The 20,387-nt window shown below is 43.1% G+C and overlaps 1 protein-coding gene across 3 annotated transcripts in view; it reads right to left on the bottom strand.

The window, feature by feature from the left end:
• Nucleotides 1-16,214: 16,214 nt before the first annotated feature.
• The window catches only part of LOC128875807 (glutamate receptor ionotropic, kainate 1-like), a 69,041-nt gene continuing 64,868 nt past the window's right edge, over nt 16,215-20,387 (bottom strand). For 2 of the 3 annotated variants that reach the window (XM_054121707.1, XM_054121719.1), the window contains 2 exons: nt 20,010-20,275; nt 16,215-19,591 (listed from right to left, as the gene is read on the bottom strand). In XM_054121707.1, coding sequence (XP_053977682.1) covers nt 19,355-19,591; nt 20,010-20,275 — 503 coding nt within the window. In that variant the 3' untranslated portion in view covers nt 16,215-19,354. The remainder of the gene's footprint in view (nt 19,592-20,009; nt 20,276-20,387) is intronic. The other variant, XR_008456888.1, reaches the window with a different exon arrangement.

The raw sequence follows: 20,387 nt of genomic DNA, 5'->3' as shown, positions 1-20,387 counted from the left end.
CCCCTCCTGCGGCTCCCTTTTCTCGATTACACCTGGTCACGACGCCATTCCCGTATCCCGCTCCTGTTAGTGTCAAATCACCGTGTTACGTGTCCTACTACGTACCGCGAAGTCAACGCTCCTTCCGTTCTTTTCTCCTCTTCGGCGAAGAACTGCTCGACCTCGGCGGCCGACGTGCCCCGATTTTGCAACGCGAAATTTACCACCCGACGCCTTTGTTTTCCCCAATCTATAACTAATTTCTATGGGAAAAGTATCATTTTTATTCGCGTTCAGACGTATTTTTATTCGAGCATTATTTTAATTCACATTAGGTGGGAAAATATTTTCATTTATATTGGATATGATTTACTTTCATTAATATTAAACAGGGATTATTTTTATTGATACGAGGCTTGAACTATCCTATTTTATATTATGATCTGTTTTACTTCGTGCTATGAATTATTTAATTCACCTCAAGCATCTATTCTTTTCATTCATATTAAATAAGAACTATTTTCATTCATGTTAGACATGAATTATTTTAATTCATATTCTCACATTTCCTATGTTTATTTATATTCTATTATATGTTGATGCCACCTAGAATCTTCGAGTCAGAAAAAATGAAAAGCACCCCTCCAAACACCTAATAATTCCAAAAAGAACCACCAACCTGACCAAATTATTCTCAAATGCCAATCAAGTTACAAAAGATTCCTTGCAGTCAACAAATATCTGTAAACTAGGATCTTCGAGTCAGAAAAGATGAAAAGCACCCTACCACACCTAATAATTCCAAAAAGAACCACCAACCTGACCAAATTATTCTCAAATGCCAATCAAGTTACAAAAGATTCCCTACAGTCTACAAATATCTGTAAACAATTGCACACTCACGCACGCGCCCTTGCAGACGTCTGGTTTCACAGCGCCCGTAGAGGCACAGCACGAAGTGTCTGAAAATGGCGACACGTAGGCACGAGACGGAGAAAGAAGCGACTTCGCCTTTTGAGATTTGTTCTGGCGAGTGGAGCGGCCCGAAGATTAAAGGCACGGTTATCTGGGGCGGGTTACGGGAGGCGATACGGCCCTGGCGCCCCTGGAGTGGGAGTAATGAGAATGCTCGTAAAGGGGCAAGAGGAGGATGGAACGAGCCGTTTACCTGGACGCGTGACGGAGGCAGGTGCGCGTCGTGGCTGTCGGCACGTTTGATGTTCGCCACGCAGCTCCGTCAGCAGGAACGCTGGATGCGTGTGTCGCGCTTGAATGAAAGACGAAGGATAGACCGAGACTCCTCATGGACGAAGGGGAGGTCGAGGGGAAAAGGAGGGGACTAGCCGGAAGCAGGAATTACGCGGAAGAAATGAGGGAAAAGTGTAGCAAGCCGAAAGGGTGAAAGGGCGAGCGATCAAAGGTGGAGAGGGAGCACAAAGGATGAGGAATGGGACGAGAGGGATGAAATCGGAGGATAAATCAGGCATACATTCCTTTAATTCATATTAAATAAGAACTAATGTATTTTCATTCATATTAGACATGAATTGTTTTAATCCATATTGTTCATTTAAATCAGTATCCATAGACGTATGGTTCTATCAACAGAGTCATCATATTCTTAATTATAATGCTACGCAGTGATGCAGATTGTTGAAAATTAAAGCAATTAGTTTATAATAACGTTTCAGATATTGATTAAAATTGACTGTCACTCATATTATTGGATATCACACAAACAATTAATTATATTATCATATTTCGCTTTTATTTCAAGATATTCAATATGTGATCAGAAATTATGGCCTCTTTTGGTGGATTCTGCCCCACTACGATCTACGATTCCACGTTCTCCAACGTGTTCTTCGTTCGTCGTGTCCCTCGATCGCGAATAAAGCATTTTTAAAACTCCACACAGGTGGGGAGGAGAAGTTACGGCAAAGCGCGACCACCGGCGCCGATGAGTCCTCTAATTATTATTCGATCGCACGGTACGCTCTCGCACAGACGTATACACGCGGATATTTCGTTGGTAGGTGGGCGGGGACCGACATTGGCGTCGAACGGGCCTAAATGCCAGCAATCGTTCTAAATACTACGGGGGGGATCCGGTTAAATAAACATCGGTAATGCCGTTTCGTTGCCTTTTCGCGAAAACGATCGCGACCAGGGGCCCGTAAGCCTTTACTTTATTGTTATTGCGATGTATTCCACGCCAGCGCACTCCGCGTAGCGGTCGAGCACTCGATAAATTAGTGTAATGCCCGCTGATCGCTACAAGTTAATGCGCGATCAATATAAACACCGAGTGTGTTCTTTTACCGCTTCGTGCGATCCCTTTGAGAATTCGCGCCGAAGTGTGAATATCGAGCGAATAAATTCGAGCAGCTCGGAGTTGTTTCTGTGTAATTGCGATGATGCCCACAATTGTACGTGTTTCCTTTAGAAGAGAAAACTGGAAATTTGATTCTGAGGATCAGTGTATCGGTAATTGAAACTTCTCACTAAAAATGTTTAAATTACATCTTAATTTGTTCTTCTCTGTCAAAGAAGCCACTGTGTATATCCTTGATGTTTCTTCGCTACTTCATTAAATTTGTTTAAAGATTTAATAGTTAATTTAATTGAACAAATCATTCACGATACTTTCATAAATCACTCTTGATACAAAATAGGGCTATATGGATACATTTGTATCAAATTTTATTCAAAATACAACGTCATTCATACAGAATATTATCAGAAATTTAATGAGAGTTTCGTTTGAAGTGTTAGCCAATTCTGTCATGAAAATATAATCGACTTGTGGCCACTCTCGTCGAGCACGTTTACGAATTCGATTTCGAATTCAGAATTTTCGGCAGTTGAATGGAATTTAATGAACTGGAAATGAATTTCGACAAAGGGAAAGTTTTTCAATCGAATTTGCGAATAGTTCTAAGTTCTATTGGCGTTCTAAGGGACACTGTTTGAGGTCCGAATGGAAACCGAGTTTAGCGGAAAGCAGTCGAGGTTTCGTTCAAGGGACTCCGTGGAATTTCAGTCGGTTGCAAATTCTCGCCGATTTTCGGAAGTTCCGGGTTCACAGGAACCGTCTGTAATTTCTTTTTCGATCATCTAGTTGCGAGAAACTACCAACTAAATGCCAGTAAAGCATCTAACTTGCAATTTGCAAGGGTTGCAGCGGTTTCGCGGAGTCACTAAGGATAAATAACACGATAATCCTGCAACTCTACGAACTTGTAATTCCCTGTTCGCGAACCGGCCCAGTCTCACGAGATTGTTATTAGTAAAACTTTGAGGGGACTTTATCTGGCGGTGGCTCGCCATCTTCCGCGGGGTCTCCAACTTGAGAAAAGTCGATCATAAACATTGGAAATTCCCATTATAGGCGATTAACTCTTCGTTTACATAAGACGGTTCCCTCGAATCACAGAAATACACCAAGACAAAATTCTAATGCTGCGTATACTAAAACAATTTTAGCAGTGAAAACAGGAGCTGTAATTTTATGTGATTACCTTATGTTTACTAAATGTGGAAGCAGTTTTTTTCAGTAAATTTGTATTACCAATATTGCAATACTTCACCTTACTTCAAAAAAATTGAAAAACTATAAACTTCCACGAGACCATCATCATTTGCATCTATCCAACACGTTTCACGTAAAATCCCCCATAGTCTTTCCTTCCAATTTCCTACCCACAACCACTCAGTCACTCCCCAGAAACAACAACAAAAATAGATATCCATTACTCTCAACCTGGCCCATTCGTGACCTCGTGTACTATGTCAAACCAGCCAAGAAATAATTAATTCTAAAGAAAGGCAAAATAAAATTTGTCCCTCTTTCGTTTCGTTCAAAGATGGTAACCCTAGTTTCATCGTCCAGAGGTGGTAACCCTAAACACAATCCCAATTTCCATGGAGGGCGCGTGGTGGCGATTCGCCATGGAAAATCTGAAACTGAATCCAGCCTGCTTCATTAACCTTCATCTGAATTTATACAGGAGGGGCCTCGTGGCATAGGAAGCCGGGCCCCGGTGCCTACAATGGGCCAGGACACAATGCGGTTAGATAGGCCGCTAGATAACTGCAAGAGGAGGACACACGTGTCCGGAACACGTGTCCTTTTCGTGGCCCCGCCGTAATATCGTTGCCTCGTCTTTAGATCGCCGCGATACGTGTCTTCTGTGTGTTCCACGAATTGGACCGCGCTGGTTGGCCACGATCGAAGATCCTTTGCTCCGGCGACCGGTTACGGTTGTTCTAGGTACCCGCAAGGAAACGGTGTGGTGTTGTTTTCGCCCATCTTCGGTCGAAAGGTCGCTATTCAGGCAGTGATTCGTGGTCCCGCTTGTACTCGCATTTCTTTGGATTTCTTTTTAACCAGAGCTTCCCTTCACTCCTCGGAGAAGGACTTCTGGGGTGTCCGTACTGACCCCAGGTGTTTTCGCGTTGTTTCGACTATAGAATCTCGATTGTTATTGTTTTTGTCCTAGCGTTGTGTGATCATCGAGTTTATGGTGTATAAATTATGTAGAAATATGCACCTATATCATTCGAGTTGACATTATAGAGGTCGTAGAACTGAAGAAGTGTATAGTCGAGGCCTGCTTAAGAAAAAATCGTAAATAGAACCTCGATTAGAACCTGAGCCAATCATCGGAGTCTCAAATGACCCTAGAAGTTGAACTTGACAGAAACCATCCTATGATTAAACGAATATTTTCACTATCATAACCATCAATATGGACAATAACCTTACCAAGACGTAGTATTTCCTACGTATTTATTTTTATTTCAAAATAAAATATGTACAATATTCAGGGTCTCGATTCTCTATATTTCTATTAAAAAATAGTAGGTTAACTTGTAAATGTTGGATTGCTTGTAGCCGTTTTCAAGGAAGAAGTCATATAAACGCTCGTTGTTTTGCTTCCGCGACCGAATGAAAGTCGAAATCAAAGTAGTTACAAAACGCAGACGCCCTTTAAAACGCGGAGTGAAGTGTTGCGGCTCCCTTTGATCTTCAAACGCGTTACCCACGGTTTATGTTGAAGCACGAAATGTGCGGCAGCTTACGACGAAGTATAAAGTGCGTCATTATGCTTCATTTTGATCAGCGAACCGTGTTAATTTGAAATGCAAACCCATTTCAATACCGTGCCATTCTCTGGAGCCAGCTTGCTCGTCCTGCAAACATTTTACTTCAGAACCGAACGTTTTTTAGAATTCAGATCCTAGTTTCTGAAGATCAGTGTTGAAGATCAGTTTAATTATTTTTATTAAATCCTTTCTCTTCACTTTTCGGTTCTCTCCATTGAAAATTTATAAGGTCTCGGTGCCTACAATGGGCCAGGTTGAATCATATAAAAATTAGATAAAATCTTATCTATTTTGGCAGCATCTTGAAAAGACGCCGTGGAAGCTGATGTTCTCCACGAAATTCATGCTTGTCTACAAAGATGAATTATTTTATTGGAAATGAATAAAAATTGAAGCTTATCATATTATTACAAAAATGTTAATAGTGTATATTTACTTGGAATGCTGGACCATGAAAAGAAAGTGATACAAAAAACGTTTGTTTAGACTGAAACAACCTTTACAACTACTCTGTTCATACAATACAAATTTTTCTCAAAATAATTATTCATATTTCTTCATTTATTCCTCTTTATAATCTCATCCATATGAATATATTTTAGTTACCCCTGAAACTCCAATTTAAACAGCAAACTACTTCGTGCTCTAGACGAGTACATCACAACCTCGAAACATTCTTAACCCTTTACCAACGACTATACACGTCCCTAAGCATCCAACTTTTTAAGAATCATAATGAAAGTTCCATATCGTTCCACGATCGCTAGATCAACGTCGGTCCCGTCCGATTCGACAGCTTTCCAAGAGCTCGTCATCCAACAAGCATCCCACCCCGGAGGACGCGTCGTCGTCGTGAACACCGTGGCAGTGCATTGGACCAGGTCTACAAAGCCCTGCCCAACGCAGAGCGAGTACCGTTTCAAAGTGGTTCGTCGCGGCACACTTTGAGGCACCGCAAAAGTAACCACGTTTGTAGCCGCGGCGTCGTGAACACGGTGGCGCGCGCTGCCGGGGCTTAAGGGATGCGAAACGGTTTTCAGGGTTGGCCCCGAGGAGGAGAACGTCGGCGTAGGCGGCCGTCAAAGCGGAGAGCCCGTTTCGTCGCAATAGAAAAGCGCATAACCACATGGCATAGAGAGGCTCCACGGCTCACAATGCCGGTCACATGTCACCATCTCTTTGAACCATGCCGCCCGGCCTCTTTCTTCTAGCCTCTCCTCCCCCGCACGCCGCGCGCTGTCACGGCCAATGAGCACCTCGTGTGCTCGATTTCGGATCCGATCGGTTATGCTCTCTCGGTGCTCGCGTGGAAACCTGGTTCTCCAACAGGCTTCCGGGGATTTCTCCCATGCGACCATGCGGGCTCCCTCATGGAGGATTGATCGATAGGGTGAGTAAATATTGCGGATCCAGGATGGTGGATGGCTGAGGTGTTGCTGAATTTTGGTTTCTCTCGGAGGATTTGGGTTCTGGGGACATTGGGATGAGTGTGGGGCTGAATTTTTCATTTAAAATGGCTTGGTCGCTTTGAAGGGGAACGTTTGGTTATAATTTGACTGCCATTAAAATTCGTACTGCATGGAAAACACTGTCTTATCGTCAATGATATATAAAGAAAGGATATATAAATATAACAAATATTTTCCTATTCGTAGCATATTAATATTAACACACTACAAATCTTCCTTGCCAAAACTTACCCTAAGCAAATAATACAGAATCGACCTGAACATCCTCACCGGTAATAATTTTAACTAAAGTCGTTCCTTCACTTTTCTTCGCGATTATAAAAGGAGATCTATTTGAATCCTTGGTCCACGAAAGACATCCCGTGTCGCTGGAAGCGTTTGTTGGGTGGCCGCGACAGGGAGCAAAAATCTAATTAAAAATCAGCCGACGGCCCCAGTCGAGCAGAAGAGTGGGAGCGTTAAAAAGCGTCGAGTCGCGGGCTTATAAGGAGATGTCCCTTCCGGCACGGCGTGTGCGAGCTCGCGAGCGAGAATATTCAAAAGATCGGAAGTTCCCTCTGATGTACCGGCATCGGCTACGGACGTGCTATGGAAACAGGCAATACGAATACGGCTACCACGCGTATAGGCCGCGCGTCTTTTTTTACGGATAAAAACGACGTAATCGTATACGACGACCGATCATGTAATGTTTTCGCGAGTCTGCGGCCGCATCGAGAAATCCGCCGGCGCTTAATTAGCCGCCGGCATCGTCGGCTCCTCGAAACCGTGCTTTGATCAGGGACTGGATTATTCCATCGGCGGATGTTTTTTACGGCTTTTTTGCCACGCGAAAGCAAGCGCCTCTAAATCGTCGATGGATCGACGAGCTTCCGGCGAATATCCACGACGCGCTTCCGTTTCTTGCCTACTCCGATACTCGAAGTCGGCCTTTCTTGTTTTAGGACGATTATGACACGACCGAGAATTATTATATTATTCGCGAACTACTTCAATTCATATTATATTTCATAGTTCATAATATGAATGAATTGAAGATATATCATGGATTTTATTAATACATTCTAATACTTTGTCTTCCTTCTTTCTCTGAGAAAATTGAAAAATAAATACATTCACTTTTTTTGCAATGATTTATTCGCAAAGTGAATGTTCTCTACTTTTGAATTATTTTTATTCATATTCTATTTCTATATTCTTTTACGGCTATTTGAATGTTCCATAATAGTGATAGATTCAACAAATTTCATCATTTCTACCAACACATTCCATTTCATCTTTTTCTCAAGTCAGTAAGGAATGAGTGTACCCATTCAAAAAGTTATTTACCCCTAAAACAAAACATATCAACCCTCGACTCGGTTTCAACGTATGGAGGTTTTAAGGATAACATTAGAATAAAGAATCGATGCGGTCCATCATTATTTCATCTCAAAGGGAACTCGAGACTGCAACTCATCGATAATTGGAACGGAATTTCTGCCGCCTGAGAATGTTATTATGAAGCGAACCATACGCGTGCACGCGCGTACGTCAGTATAATGCCGAAACGCAAGTAGAATGGGCCCCGCAAGTGGCGTCCAATTAATAAAGATTACCAGACCGGTTTGTAAAAATGATAAGGACCCGTTCTAAGAAGCCATTTGCGATAAGGAAATGTCCACGGTCGCCGTGATTGGTATTCGCCGGGGTTCGTCAGATCCAGCCGACAAATTCGACCGAAAGGCATTTGCATTCGCGTGCACTAAATCGACGGATCCTGTGGAGAAGAGATCGTTAAGAGGCGCTTATAAATGAAGGAGATTTAAAGAACGAGATCGAAAGATAGCCGCGTTGGTCCGCCGGGACTGCTTCAAAACAAAAACGAGACCGTTTACAAAAGCCCTCGAAGAATATGCAAAAGGTTACGTGAAGGGAATTATGTAAATTGTTTTTTGTTTGAAACAGGTGACAATGGTTTCTCGCGAGAAACACTTCATCAGGTTTAGAAAGTATTCTTCGAAAAAAATCTAGGTACCCCTTTTTCAGGTGGTGAAAGTTGACGTACTTCTACTTTGAGTAGATTAGAGCCAGAAGTACTCTTTTTCAAGTGATAAATGAAAAGAATAATAATGTGACCTAACATAATTAATACTTATTTCTAGTATAAACATTGCAGGGGGTGTTGAAACTTCAAGTATTGATCTGTTTTGTATACCTTTATTTTGATTCTCATGTTTTTTTACTGTAAGTTCATTCGTCAGTTTATCCATCGGTAATCACTTTTTATGGAAGTAAAAAGTAGCACTTCTGGTATTTGTAGTTATTTCTAGTAAAAATAAATGTACATGCAACATAAAACACCTTCATAATTAATTGGCTCACATGGATTTCCCAATTCGGAATAACACTCACCTGGACCACCCATTGTCCTCATCCTCCAAGATCGCCACTACATTCGAACAATCTTGCGTGTAAAAATAGACTACATAACGCATATACAAAGTGCCAGAAAACTAAGAATAAGTTACCATATAAGCTAAGGTCGCTCCACGACCTTCCAGAAGAGGAGTTCACAGGATTACGCACGGTGGCGAACGCCGTACGGGAGCGATACAATTATGGCGGCCGTTGGTCCGGATTAGGGATACGTAATGCTCGCAAAAACAAGCCTGCGTGGCGGCAGCCACGTGGCAGTGATTATCTCTCGATGCTTTGCACACATCTGCTGGTTTTTGTTCACCGTGATGCACGTCGACTGGGCTCCGCGAGTCGACCGAATACCTCTGCGACTTTGTAATTAAGGTGCCCGCGACTTCGCCATTACGAAAGCCTTGAAGCCTTATGGAAGTCTCTATAGTGAAGAGAGATGATGAAATGGTAGAAAATTTGCAACATCGTCCGGAGCTGCTAGGTCCCTCTACCCAAAGTCTCATCGAGCGCAAAGGGTCAAAATCGACCCATCCTCGCGAGCGAACAATGAGAAGCGCCAAAGCGAGCGTCGCGTAAGTGTTAAGCCCGAAACCTCGAAACGGAGTGGATTACAAGGAAAGGTTAAGCGTATTTTAATAACGATAAACAGGATAGCCGGCGATAAGCGAGCACGGTGGGGCTCGTGTAGACTTATGTGGGTGACCGGCCCCCCGTCCGTGCAAACAAGTAGCTCGTGTTGGTTCGTGTAAGCCGCTCTCCAACAAACCACCTTGTCTTGGCTCCCTTTGTAGTTACCGCCTCTAGGGCGAGCACAGTAGACACGTTTTCGCTCCCTAATAAACACAACTGATATATAATATATGCCTAGTGGGCCGGCTTATGGTGTACCTAAAGCGGACGTCCGAAAAAGAAATGAACACGGGCCTGATATACGACGCATCGTGAATTATCATAAAACGATATTTCACTTTTTTTCGGGGGGAAGAGAACGCTGGAGTTCCAACCGGCTACGATCAAGGCGATACTAAAACGGAGCGAAACGGAAATAATAATCGTGGCCGCCCGATGGAGGAAACGGACATCGAGGGATGGACCAATCGAGAACCATCGTGGAGGTGTAATTGTTTTCACTGTAGATGAGCAAATGTGGTCTGGTATTCAGGGGTGGAAACGTTTAATACTAAGAAAAATTATAGTTTACTGGATCTTTGTAAACGTTATCGTAGGAAAAGTCCTTTGGTAATCAGAAGCAAGAATTACATTCGGGATCTACTAGAGGACTCTCGAGTAAAGCTTTTCTAGACTTTATCCTGGGCCGTTCAAACGATTAATCGCGTCTAGAGGCAGGATCAGGGGGGATCTGCTAGAGAAAAGCATTTGCGAAGAGTTCTCCAGCAGATCCAGGACGAAACGTTGTAATTTTTTCTCCTATTTTTGAAGAAGTTTCTTCTTGTGTATGGTGGAATGAATTTATGAGTGAAAATACAGGGATGGCTTGATTGGCTTCTTCACAATGCTAATACAACTACCATAAATATTTCATGAAATCAACAGTAGTCTTCGAGAGTGTTGAGCCATGTATTCACACTGGAACATTGTAACTCGGAGCATATATGTTATCAATGCATTTGTAAAAAACATTCTGAACAAAATATTACATGTGAGCAATGTCTAGAAAACGTCGAATCAGAATAAATATTATTTATGCGTACTTCCCAAAAGTATTCTTTCACCTTTCTTTGGTATTAAATATTTTTTTTCTGAACAATTTTGCAATGATACTTTTTTGCAAAAGTAAGTAGTTCTCGGAATAAACATTAACAGAAAAAATTAGTTACAAGTTACATTACTGATACGATAATAATATTTCCATATAAAAATTTGATTTTAAGCCTTCTTTCGTATCGCGTATGAACTAGGATTCCTATAATAAAATGTAAAATATAGGTAAATAGCTGAAAAATCAGGGAAACTCGAGGAATCCTCGAGACAAGTTCTTCGAAGAGTTTCCTCCGATCCATCCCCTCGGCTTTTTCCTCCAGTCACGAAATCGGTGCATGCTCGCGCGGGAGGGAGGCGATTCGCCGTGGCGGTAACCCGTGACGCCACTTTCGGCATAGGGCCATTACTTCTCTTACTTTTTAACGATCCGTCTGGATGCGCGCGGTGTTCCCGAGGGCCGGGGATCGGAGCTCGCGCTCTCTTGGAGGTTCGCCGCCGAGGGAAGCACCCCGCTGCGATAGTCTGGAGTCCCCTTAACAAGCGCCGATACCATCGTAAGGCTTGCTGCCCCGGGACTTGGCTTTGCATACCGCTGCGCGGTGCCGCCGCGTCGGGACGTCTCCTACGCTTGAATTCCGACGGCGAACGGTGAACTATGAATGAACCGCATCCTTGTCCCGTTCGCTTTATAAATTTTACAGCTTCCTGCCTCGCGGTCCCTCCCGTGCGACCAGATCACCGTCGCGACATTCGCTTTATACTTCGACAGAGGGTGAGTGGTACGTGCGCAACGGGGGTGGAGGGTAGCGATTGCACACTGATCGACAATTAATATTTTGGGGTACTGAAATGTTAGGGCGTGTAAGATAAGTAGAACGGGATGTTTGTCTTTTGACACTCTCGATATGACGTGGAGGATAAGGTGTGATAGGTCAGTGTCGGAAAGAAGGGGTGAAAGAGAGAAATTTTCACGTATACAAATACTAAGGCTCTATCCGTTAAAATTTTGTTGTATTTAAGTATGAGAGTACAAAAAAATGGCCCAAAAATATGGCAAGGTTGAATCCGACCAAACCACAGTAAATGCGTGATCGGTAACCACCGTAAGAGAGGAGGGTTAACATTAATTCTTCTTTCACGATAACTTGAAGTGTCCCCAAATATATAATTCCTAACATATTAAATTCCGGGGAATTTGATTATCTAAAACATTAAGTTTCGCCACCCGACGAACACGCCAATTCCTCCAATAACCCGTGAACCTTGTCAACCTTTGAGGTGTCAACAAACATCTCGCCCCTTCGTCGGAATAAGTGGTCGTCAAACATTCCGTGTTCATCGGACGGCTTGTGAAAGGTTGAATACGTCTCACGATTCGTTCTTCGATTCGTTGAAGGGTCCGTGTACCGATGTAATACTCATGCACTCACGAATTCGAGCGAAAGTTCCTCGAGTCCCCTGGCAGGTAGACTTCCCCGAAGCGGGAGTCCGACTCTCTTACCGGGAAGCCCGAGTATAGAAAGATTCCGGAAGTTCTGGAGTGGTACCTACCGGGTGGTCTCTCCGCTCTCCGATGATTACCGTCAGTCATAAAGGGCGCGGGGCCTTGTGACACAATGGGAAAATCTGACGTGTCCATCGGGAATTCTGACCTCGGCTGCCTGGACAGAGAAACAGCGGCGACGTCTTCGAAGACGCCATTGCTGCGTCGGCGTGAAAATGATTTTAAAACCCTCGCTTGGAAGGGAAGTCTTTTTCAACGTTTTTCGAGGTCCTTGGAATCTTCTACAACTCGTTGCATCGATGAAGACTTTGTTACCTCCTACTTTTCCTATTTTCAATTACTTAGAGAAAGTACACACTTCAAGATTGGGAAAAAATATATACAGTCAGTCTCATAGATATTCGTACCCCCGATTTATTTTGAAGAAGTTTGTTTGAATTAAATGGTAGGTTTGATGTTTCCATGTGCATATTTGTATAAATATGTTGATGTATATATTAATATATACATGTATAAGCTTATTCATACACATATTTATAATGAAAAATTGATTTAGTAATATCAAAACTATTATTTAATTTAATCAAATTTCTTCGAGAGATATATAGGGTACGAATATTTATGGGATTAACTGTACATTCGTCTCAATTTCAATATAAAACATCGTGGGAAATTACTAAATAGTTTCAATCATTGTTTGCTCTTATATCAACATAATCAATTAATTTATAATTGTATATATTAATTGTATTAATTATAACTCGACGTGAATTTGACACTTCAAAGCTAAATACTCACATATTACATAAAGCATGATTCTCTGAAAGTGGATCGTCCCAATAAGTCCCGTTCAGTTTCACTCATCAACAAGTTTTACAATTAACCATCGTAGGGCGGTAGGTTGTACGATTCGCGGAATTTATTCATACAGGAATCTGAATACGCCGAGGATGCCTCAGACGCTTCCGAATACGTATTCCGTGGTGTGTATCCAGAACAAAAGACGCCGCGCATAGTTTATCGTAGATCGTAGGAATTTCAACGGAGAAGGCGCCGAGGCGTCGACTCCTCTCGTATTATTTGTACGTCGAGCAACTTCTGAACACGAAACGTGTCGAAATTATTACTTTACTATATGGAGCGGAGATGGTTGGACGTTGACGATAAACGCTGGCGGGATACGAATTAGACGAACCCCTGTTTCGGAGTAGTTTCAAGACTTTCAGATAAGTTTGTTCATTAATGAGGCAACACAATTGAGAGATTCTTCCACTTGGGTTCAACGAAATCGGTTAGTGTCTATTTTCAATTGGCCTCTGGCTACGTCCCTACTTAGTTTCGCTAGTTATCCCGTGGAGTATGAAGCGGTACGCAAATGTCAGAACGCGATTTCTAAGGACTGAAAGTCAACAGAGGTATTATTATTTATTATTTATTTATTTATTGTCGCATCAGCTTGTAAACCATTAGCGACCGCTGTGAGTTACGTTCAACATTTATATACATCTGTGAATCATAACGTAATTAAAATAAATACGGAATGACTTAAGGTTAGAATAACTAACAATAATTATAAATGTCTTGTTAATTCTTGTTTATATTTCTTTGGAAATTTTCCTCCTTCGTAAATAAGATATAATTTTTGATATGCACTTCTTGTTATTTATGCACCAGGGGTATTCTTCAAGAATAGACACAAAATATACTCCTTTAAGAAAGCTGCACATTATTGTTCCCTAAAGTACTCATATATCAGATCAACGAGTTTTTCTTGCAATAAAAATGCTCTCAATTATCCATTTATAGGATACTCCTCATCCATTTCGACTCCCACAAAATCAATAAAAAAATAAACCCATCCTGTGTCCACAAATTCCAAACAAAGCCCTCTCTTCCCTCAAGCCTCTTTACGTCGAAAAAAGTTTGAAAGCCCCCGCTGTAATCCAAATCAATCTCTCCATGGGACAAAAGATCGCACCTCGCGGAGATTCCCTCGAAAAACAGCCAGCTCGCGAACCGGTGCAGCTCATCCCCGACGATCTCAGCCACCCAAAAATTGATTCTACACCACCGTTTGGACGGCTCGCGATAGGAGGGAGGGAGGAAAGTTTCGGCTCCCTCTCCTGCTGGCAAAACTCGCCAGGAATTCCTGGGGCACGGCCGGCTGGAACCTCTCGTCTCGTTCGAGCGGGTCTCCGCTACGGGGGCAAGCCTCTTATCCACGTTGGATCGGTCTGTGACTTTTGTCGGTGCGCGTTCCCTGGTCCCCTTTGAGTAATGGAAGTCGACCGAAATCAATTTCAATTCCTACGAGCCACGGCGCTCTCAGCTCGCCGCGGTTCCCTCCTTTGAGAGGGTCTCACCATTTGAGCTTCCATGCACGCTTCCTTGCTTAACACCTTCGGATTTTATGTGGACGACACCGCTCGCCGATCTTACCTGCGTCGTTCCTCTGCGCGGTGGTATGCCGACCATTTCGCGAATGTCACTCGAACGGAGGGGCTAGCCGCCGGCTGATACCGCGCCGGTTTATCCGGTGATATCTAATTTCCAAACGACGGGAACGGGGACTAGGATCCCCGACGGGAAGACCACTTTCGTCTGGGGGCCTTTGCTCGTATCGGGACTCGAGATATTCGCCAGAGGCGATTAGGTTGCCGAGGGGGTGAATGTAACGTATGGGGGTCGGGGATGGAAGGATTGAACTGGGACTTCTGGCACTTGGCTTAAAAGTGACTACGAGTCTCTAAAGACGGTGGTGGAACTATGTTCCAGCATCCTAGATCAGTTCTGGAAAAGTCAAAGCCATGTGGTCCATCTCCTCGCGGTTCCCACCGCGAGTATCCTTGAAAACATCTTTGTTTCTCGGGGAAAACAAGAACCCCTTTGGCTATGTTCTAGTATCCCAGATATCCCAGATCAACCCTGAAGAAATCATAGCCAAGGGGTCTCCATCTCCTCGTGCTTCGAGGAACCACTAATTATGAAATATTCCCCATCCAGTTCAAGTAAGAATCAAGAAAAGTGTAAGTTTTCCATTTAAGGAAAACTTTATTGCAGCAACCCGAATGCAACCTTCCTTGTCGCAGTCCACATTTGCTACTTCAAATTCCCATGTACTCGACACTTGCATATAATAACCCCACCCTTGGAATAAAAATAAATTCCAGACAGGTGCCCCATTTGTTTAAGCGCCAAATTGAGAGGACCCCTCGAACGATACCCTCGTCCAATAAAACGTCGCGTTCGCAGCGGAGCACCAAGCGGAATCCATTCCGTGCAAACGTGACTAGTAAAACTCGGGATCTGTGTAATTTAAACGGGCGAGGATTTAAGCGTCTAGCGGATTCAGATTATCGAGGTATCCCCTTAATCGACGAGGGAATAAATCGTCGTGCGAGGGGTTAATTAAGTTTTATGGTACGAGCGCGGTGCGGCCGTTACGCAGGTGTACGGGGCGGTGTTATCTACGATACATCTTCATCTTCGCATGGCTGACTCGGTCAATTGAAGCCACTCTCCTACCGATGGTACTCGCGAGCGCGAGCCACGATCTTATCTCGTCCCGGCGAAAACAACAGGTGCACGGAATCACGACCGTCGGTTCGAGATCTGACGTCCCGCTCCCATGTCCTTTACGACCGCGCCGAATTTCAAATAGGATCGTAAAATTGTATCCTCGTACGTCTCCCGGTGTCTTTCCACTGGCGGAGCCACTCCGTCGACCCTCGTGCAGCCGATCGACCAGGGGAACAGGGAAATGTAACGTTCGTCCCGGTGAAGGGTCGGGACTAACGTTAAAGCACACCGCCGACAAGCTACTTCGAGGAAGATGTTGTGTAAAAAGGTGTTCCTGGGTGATTAGGGGATAGCGAAAGCTTTGCTAGCTTCAATTGGACCGCCTCAATCTTTTGCGCTCGATGACACTTTGGGTGAGGTACACTACATAGCGACTTTAGACGATTTAGCGAGTCTTTGATAGAATGATTTCAACCCCTTAACTCTTTGCGGCACAGGAATTCAGGTCATAAAATAGATCCATGTTGCACAGGAATTTTATTGCGTTTTAAATCAAACAAAATTGTTATATTTTTATTAATAAAGGTATCACACCTATACACATGCAGCTATTGCAAAATTTCGAGGTGGGATTAAAAATGTCTCACCATGCATTACGGTCCATCAAAAAGGTGGGGCACTTAAGATGAAGAGTCTTTATATAATTTTAACAATCTTTTATGAATTTCTTCTGGTGCCACAGCTTCGAAAAATAAACATTTTATCGGTACAAGATATTCAATTTTTCCCATTGTAAAAAAATACTGACACGTCAGCTTTGAACAGCTGTAAATATCTGATTTCCAATCATCTAAAAAATCTGGTTTTCCAGCCTGAGTTCCATCAAGGTCCTATTCTCTTCAGCTGTCCGGCACGGGCATTGTACCGATGCAATGCCATCCGTTCAGAATGCACCGAGTCTTTCCCAATCACCCACTAATTACACGCGAATTCTCCCGGTTGCATGCGATTACGCCGCGCGGGAAATACGCGGAAATTGATTCGATCCTCGGTGGCGGCGAGGCGTTCACAAAGCGAAACGCAGACGCGGTTAATTTCCACCGGCACGAATCAAAGGATTTCGAAGTATGAAGTCGTATCGCCGTGCCTACCAGCAGTTTGGTGATAAAGGTGTAAGGACATCAATTAATACTCCTTTTCATTGCGGCCATAAAAGCGCGTAACACGATTACGGGCAACATTTATGGCTGCCGAACGAGCTGTTAACTGTACGGTATTTTTCGCGACGGGACGTTCATAATCGCGGGCGTTTCATGAAACGAAACTTTCCGCTTTTTACGGTCACGGTGACGTGTCTTTTACGAGCCGCCGGGAAGCTCAGACCGTTTAGAGCTTGATATGCTGGAGGATATATTATTCGCCGAAATCCTTCGCGTCGTGTTTGAGCTGCGTTGTAGGATCGATGCATTTGAGCTTTGGAAACCACACCGATAAGAAGCGATAAGGTACGTTCATTGAAGTTTCACTGGTCAAAATAAAAATTTGTACATTTTTCATTGCATATTCGTGCTCGTTTAAACGGACGAATAGAATTTTCTTGATACAAATGAGTCCAAACACAACCTCACCAGGAGTATTTTTAGTTATGGTCAGTTGACATTTTTTCAGCAGCTCTTCGACAAATGGATGTAGTCGAACGTGATTATAACGAGCACGGATGTAGCAAAATCATGGGCTTAACGAACCAAATGTCATTATTATTCTTATGAAAACGTTTTTTGTACGAGTATTCACTTTTATAACGACGTACATGTGCTGTAAAAAATTCAGAAACTTTACAAAAAATGACAATTATATTTACGATTCATCGCAATAAATCGCTCAATGTTAAATGGATTGTAAGTTATACAATTATATTAAGTTACTTTCTAAAAATTCCTGATAACGAAAGTGAGACTGAACTCGCCACCGGTGTTATGGGCGATCGCGATAGTCATACCCAGGAAATTTGTGTTTGATTGTAATAAAAATAATTCGAACGGGACCTCGTTCGGAAATTTTTGCATAAGAGGTTCTTTCAAAGTTTTGCTCATTAAAATTTGATACCTAGAATATTAAAATTAAGCCGTACATGTACCTATAATGTACCCATCTACAGACAATGATTATTACGATGATTATTTCGAAACAACCATCCACAAGAGCTATCTTGCAACAGATTCTTCCTGGGTGTCCACAGAACTTCAACGATGTCCCCTCTTGAAGAGCGATGGAAGACGAAAAATCGGCAGACTTATGGCGTCGCCTAAGTGACCAGTCGTCGGGCTGCCTCTGACGCAAGCCTCGGGTCGGTAAAGTTAAAAGTGTCCTTTGCGCCGAGGATCGATGTGCTTACGCGGAGGAACGTCTCTTGGTAATAATGACACAAAGATGCCGGCCTGCTCTCACGGGGGTTCCGGTATCGCGGGACTTCCAGGTGATCTCTCGGGACGAAAATCTCCTAAACCAAGGGCACGGTTCGTTAGCGCCATTGTGGCCGAGTCCAAATATTGTTGGATTCCATTCTGGACCTACAGCGAAGATTTCTGCCTTCCACGACGTCATCATTGTGCGACCGTTCACGAGAATGACGACTTCATGCGCGGTGGCACAAGACGGACACTTTTCTTTCATGGCTCATTGAGTCATCCTCACGAGCTCTGCTGTTTTGTGACGCCTAATCCTGGTCGTTTGTCACCGGCTAAATTATACGAATGGTAACTGTATCGAGGTATGTTTCTTTGGATTTTTTTGGTTCATTTATTGGTACAATAAATTAAGTTACGTAGTATGTAAAAAGGACACATTTGTCCGTTGTCAAACATTTAATTCTACAATTCAGACTCTGTTTTTGAGATGGAGATATAATTTGTAATTTATCACGGTTGTAGAGCAATCAGATCTTATCTCCACAGGGAGAATTATTGTTTCTCCAGAGGATTGCTCTTGCAGAAATTATATCTACCAAACGATCCACTGATCAAGCAAGAACAAAATATGAATTGACACTTCTCTACTTTTAATTCCTCCTATAATCTATTTCATTCCAAGTCTCTTGTCTACTTATTTCTAAAAAGTTATCTATCCCCCACTCCTCTTCCAAAATTATTATCCACCTTTGAGTGGCCTGGCAATCGATCTTAACACCAGGTTTATGGAGACCTCATGCTGACTTTTATCCATAAAGCATATACAGTCAGTCCCATAAATATTCGTATCTTCCATGTCTATTGAAGAAGTTTGACTAAATTAAATAATAGTTTCGATATTACCAAATGAATTTTTTATTATAATTATGTATACGAATAAGCTTATAGATGTATATATTAATATATACATCAACATATTTACACAAACATACACTTGGAAACATCAAACCTAGCATTTAATTTAAATAAATTTCTTCAATAGACACAGAGGGTACGAATATTTATGGGACTAACTGTATACAAATTCATTTTTGTCTAAGCCTTCTAATTCTAGAAAATCAACTTCCACATAACACGACATAAATCAACATAAACCTAGTGTCAACCACCATAACCGCCATAACGGCTCCTGTTACACAGCATCGAGGGGTCCGTAAATACTCGTCTTCGTCTTAATTGATCTTGCGATCGTCGCTGCGATTGTTCGTGTTGTTATCTTTGTCGAATTTGTCCAACACGTCCAGGCGAAGGAAGGAACCGACTATAGAGCGAGCCGTGGACGCTCCTCTGCCGATCCCGCCTTCCATCGAACTCGTGCCGCTGCTTTTCGAGATTTTAACGGGTTTCGTCTCCGCCCAAATGTTCATAGCGAATCTCAATTCCGCTACCAGCGCCTCCCAAGGAGTGACCTGCAAGAACGCCGACGAGAAATCGTTTCGTGTCGGGGCACCGCTTAATTAAGTCAGCGTCGTTTATTCCGCCGGTCGCGTTTTAATCGCGTAATGAAACTTCCCCCCCCCCCCCCTCTGTTGTCCATTACAGCTCGAAGGAGCAAGCAATAAGGATTCCCGAGATCCTGACTTTTATTCCTTTCGGTGTTATGAATGAGTCAATCGTCGATCTTTCCACGAAGGTAATTTTTTGTTTTTAGACTGATTTTGAAGAAGCGAGCTTTGTCTCGAACTTTTAGGGAATCGTTTGGAAGCAATTTTTTTTTTTTTTTGTTGTAAGAGAAGGAACTATTAAAATTATTCTGCGATCAATGACGTAGGGTGAACGATATCTCCTCGTAGGGAATATCCGAGCGGAAAGGGTTAATTTAATCACCTTTTCGGTCACGGCGACCTTTCGTACGTTCCAGAGAAATTCGCAGATGGCGATGACGAACGACCCGCAGCATCCAAACAGGAGTACCAGGAACACACCTCCTACGTTGGCCAACCCCAGCTCGCTCGAGTTCGCAGGTTCTACATCCCCCTTCGAGCACTGGCCGCCCCCATGCCCTTTCCACCATTTCGTCTTCAGGTCCTGCAGCACCCCTTTCTCTTGTAGCATCAGTATCGCGCCGCTTACAGGTGTTCTGTACGGGGAATCTACAAGAAGGTATGAATTAAAATTGATCAGAGCCGAGGTCCGACCTGTCGTACTGTTGATGTTGCAATTTGATGGACAAGGTGTCACACCTAATGATAATTCGATCTTAAC

The sequence above is a fragment of the Hylaeus volcanicus genome, chromosome 1 (genome assembly GCF_026283585.1).
Source record: "Hylaeus volcanicus isolate JK05 chromosome 1, UHH_iyHylVolc1.0_haploid, whole genome shotgun sequence".
NCBI lineage: Eukaryota > Metazoa > Arthropoda > Insecta > Hymenoptera > Colletidae > Hylaeus > Hylaeus volcanicus.
This window is presented reverse-complemented; position numbering and strand designations above follow the sequence as displayed.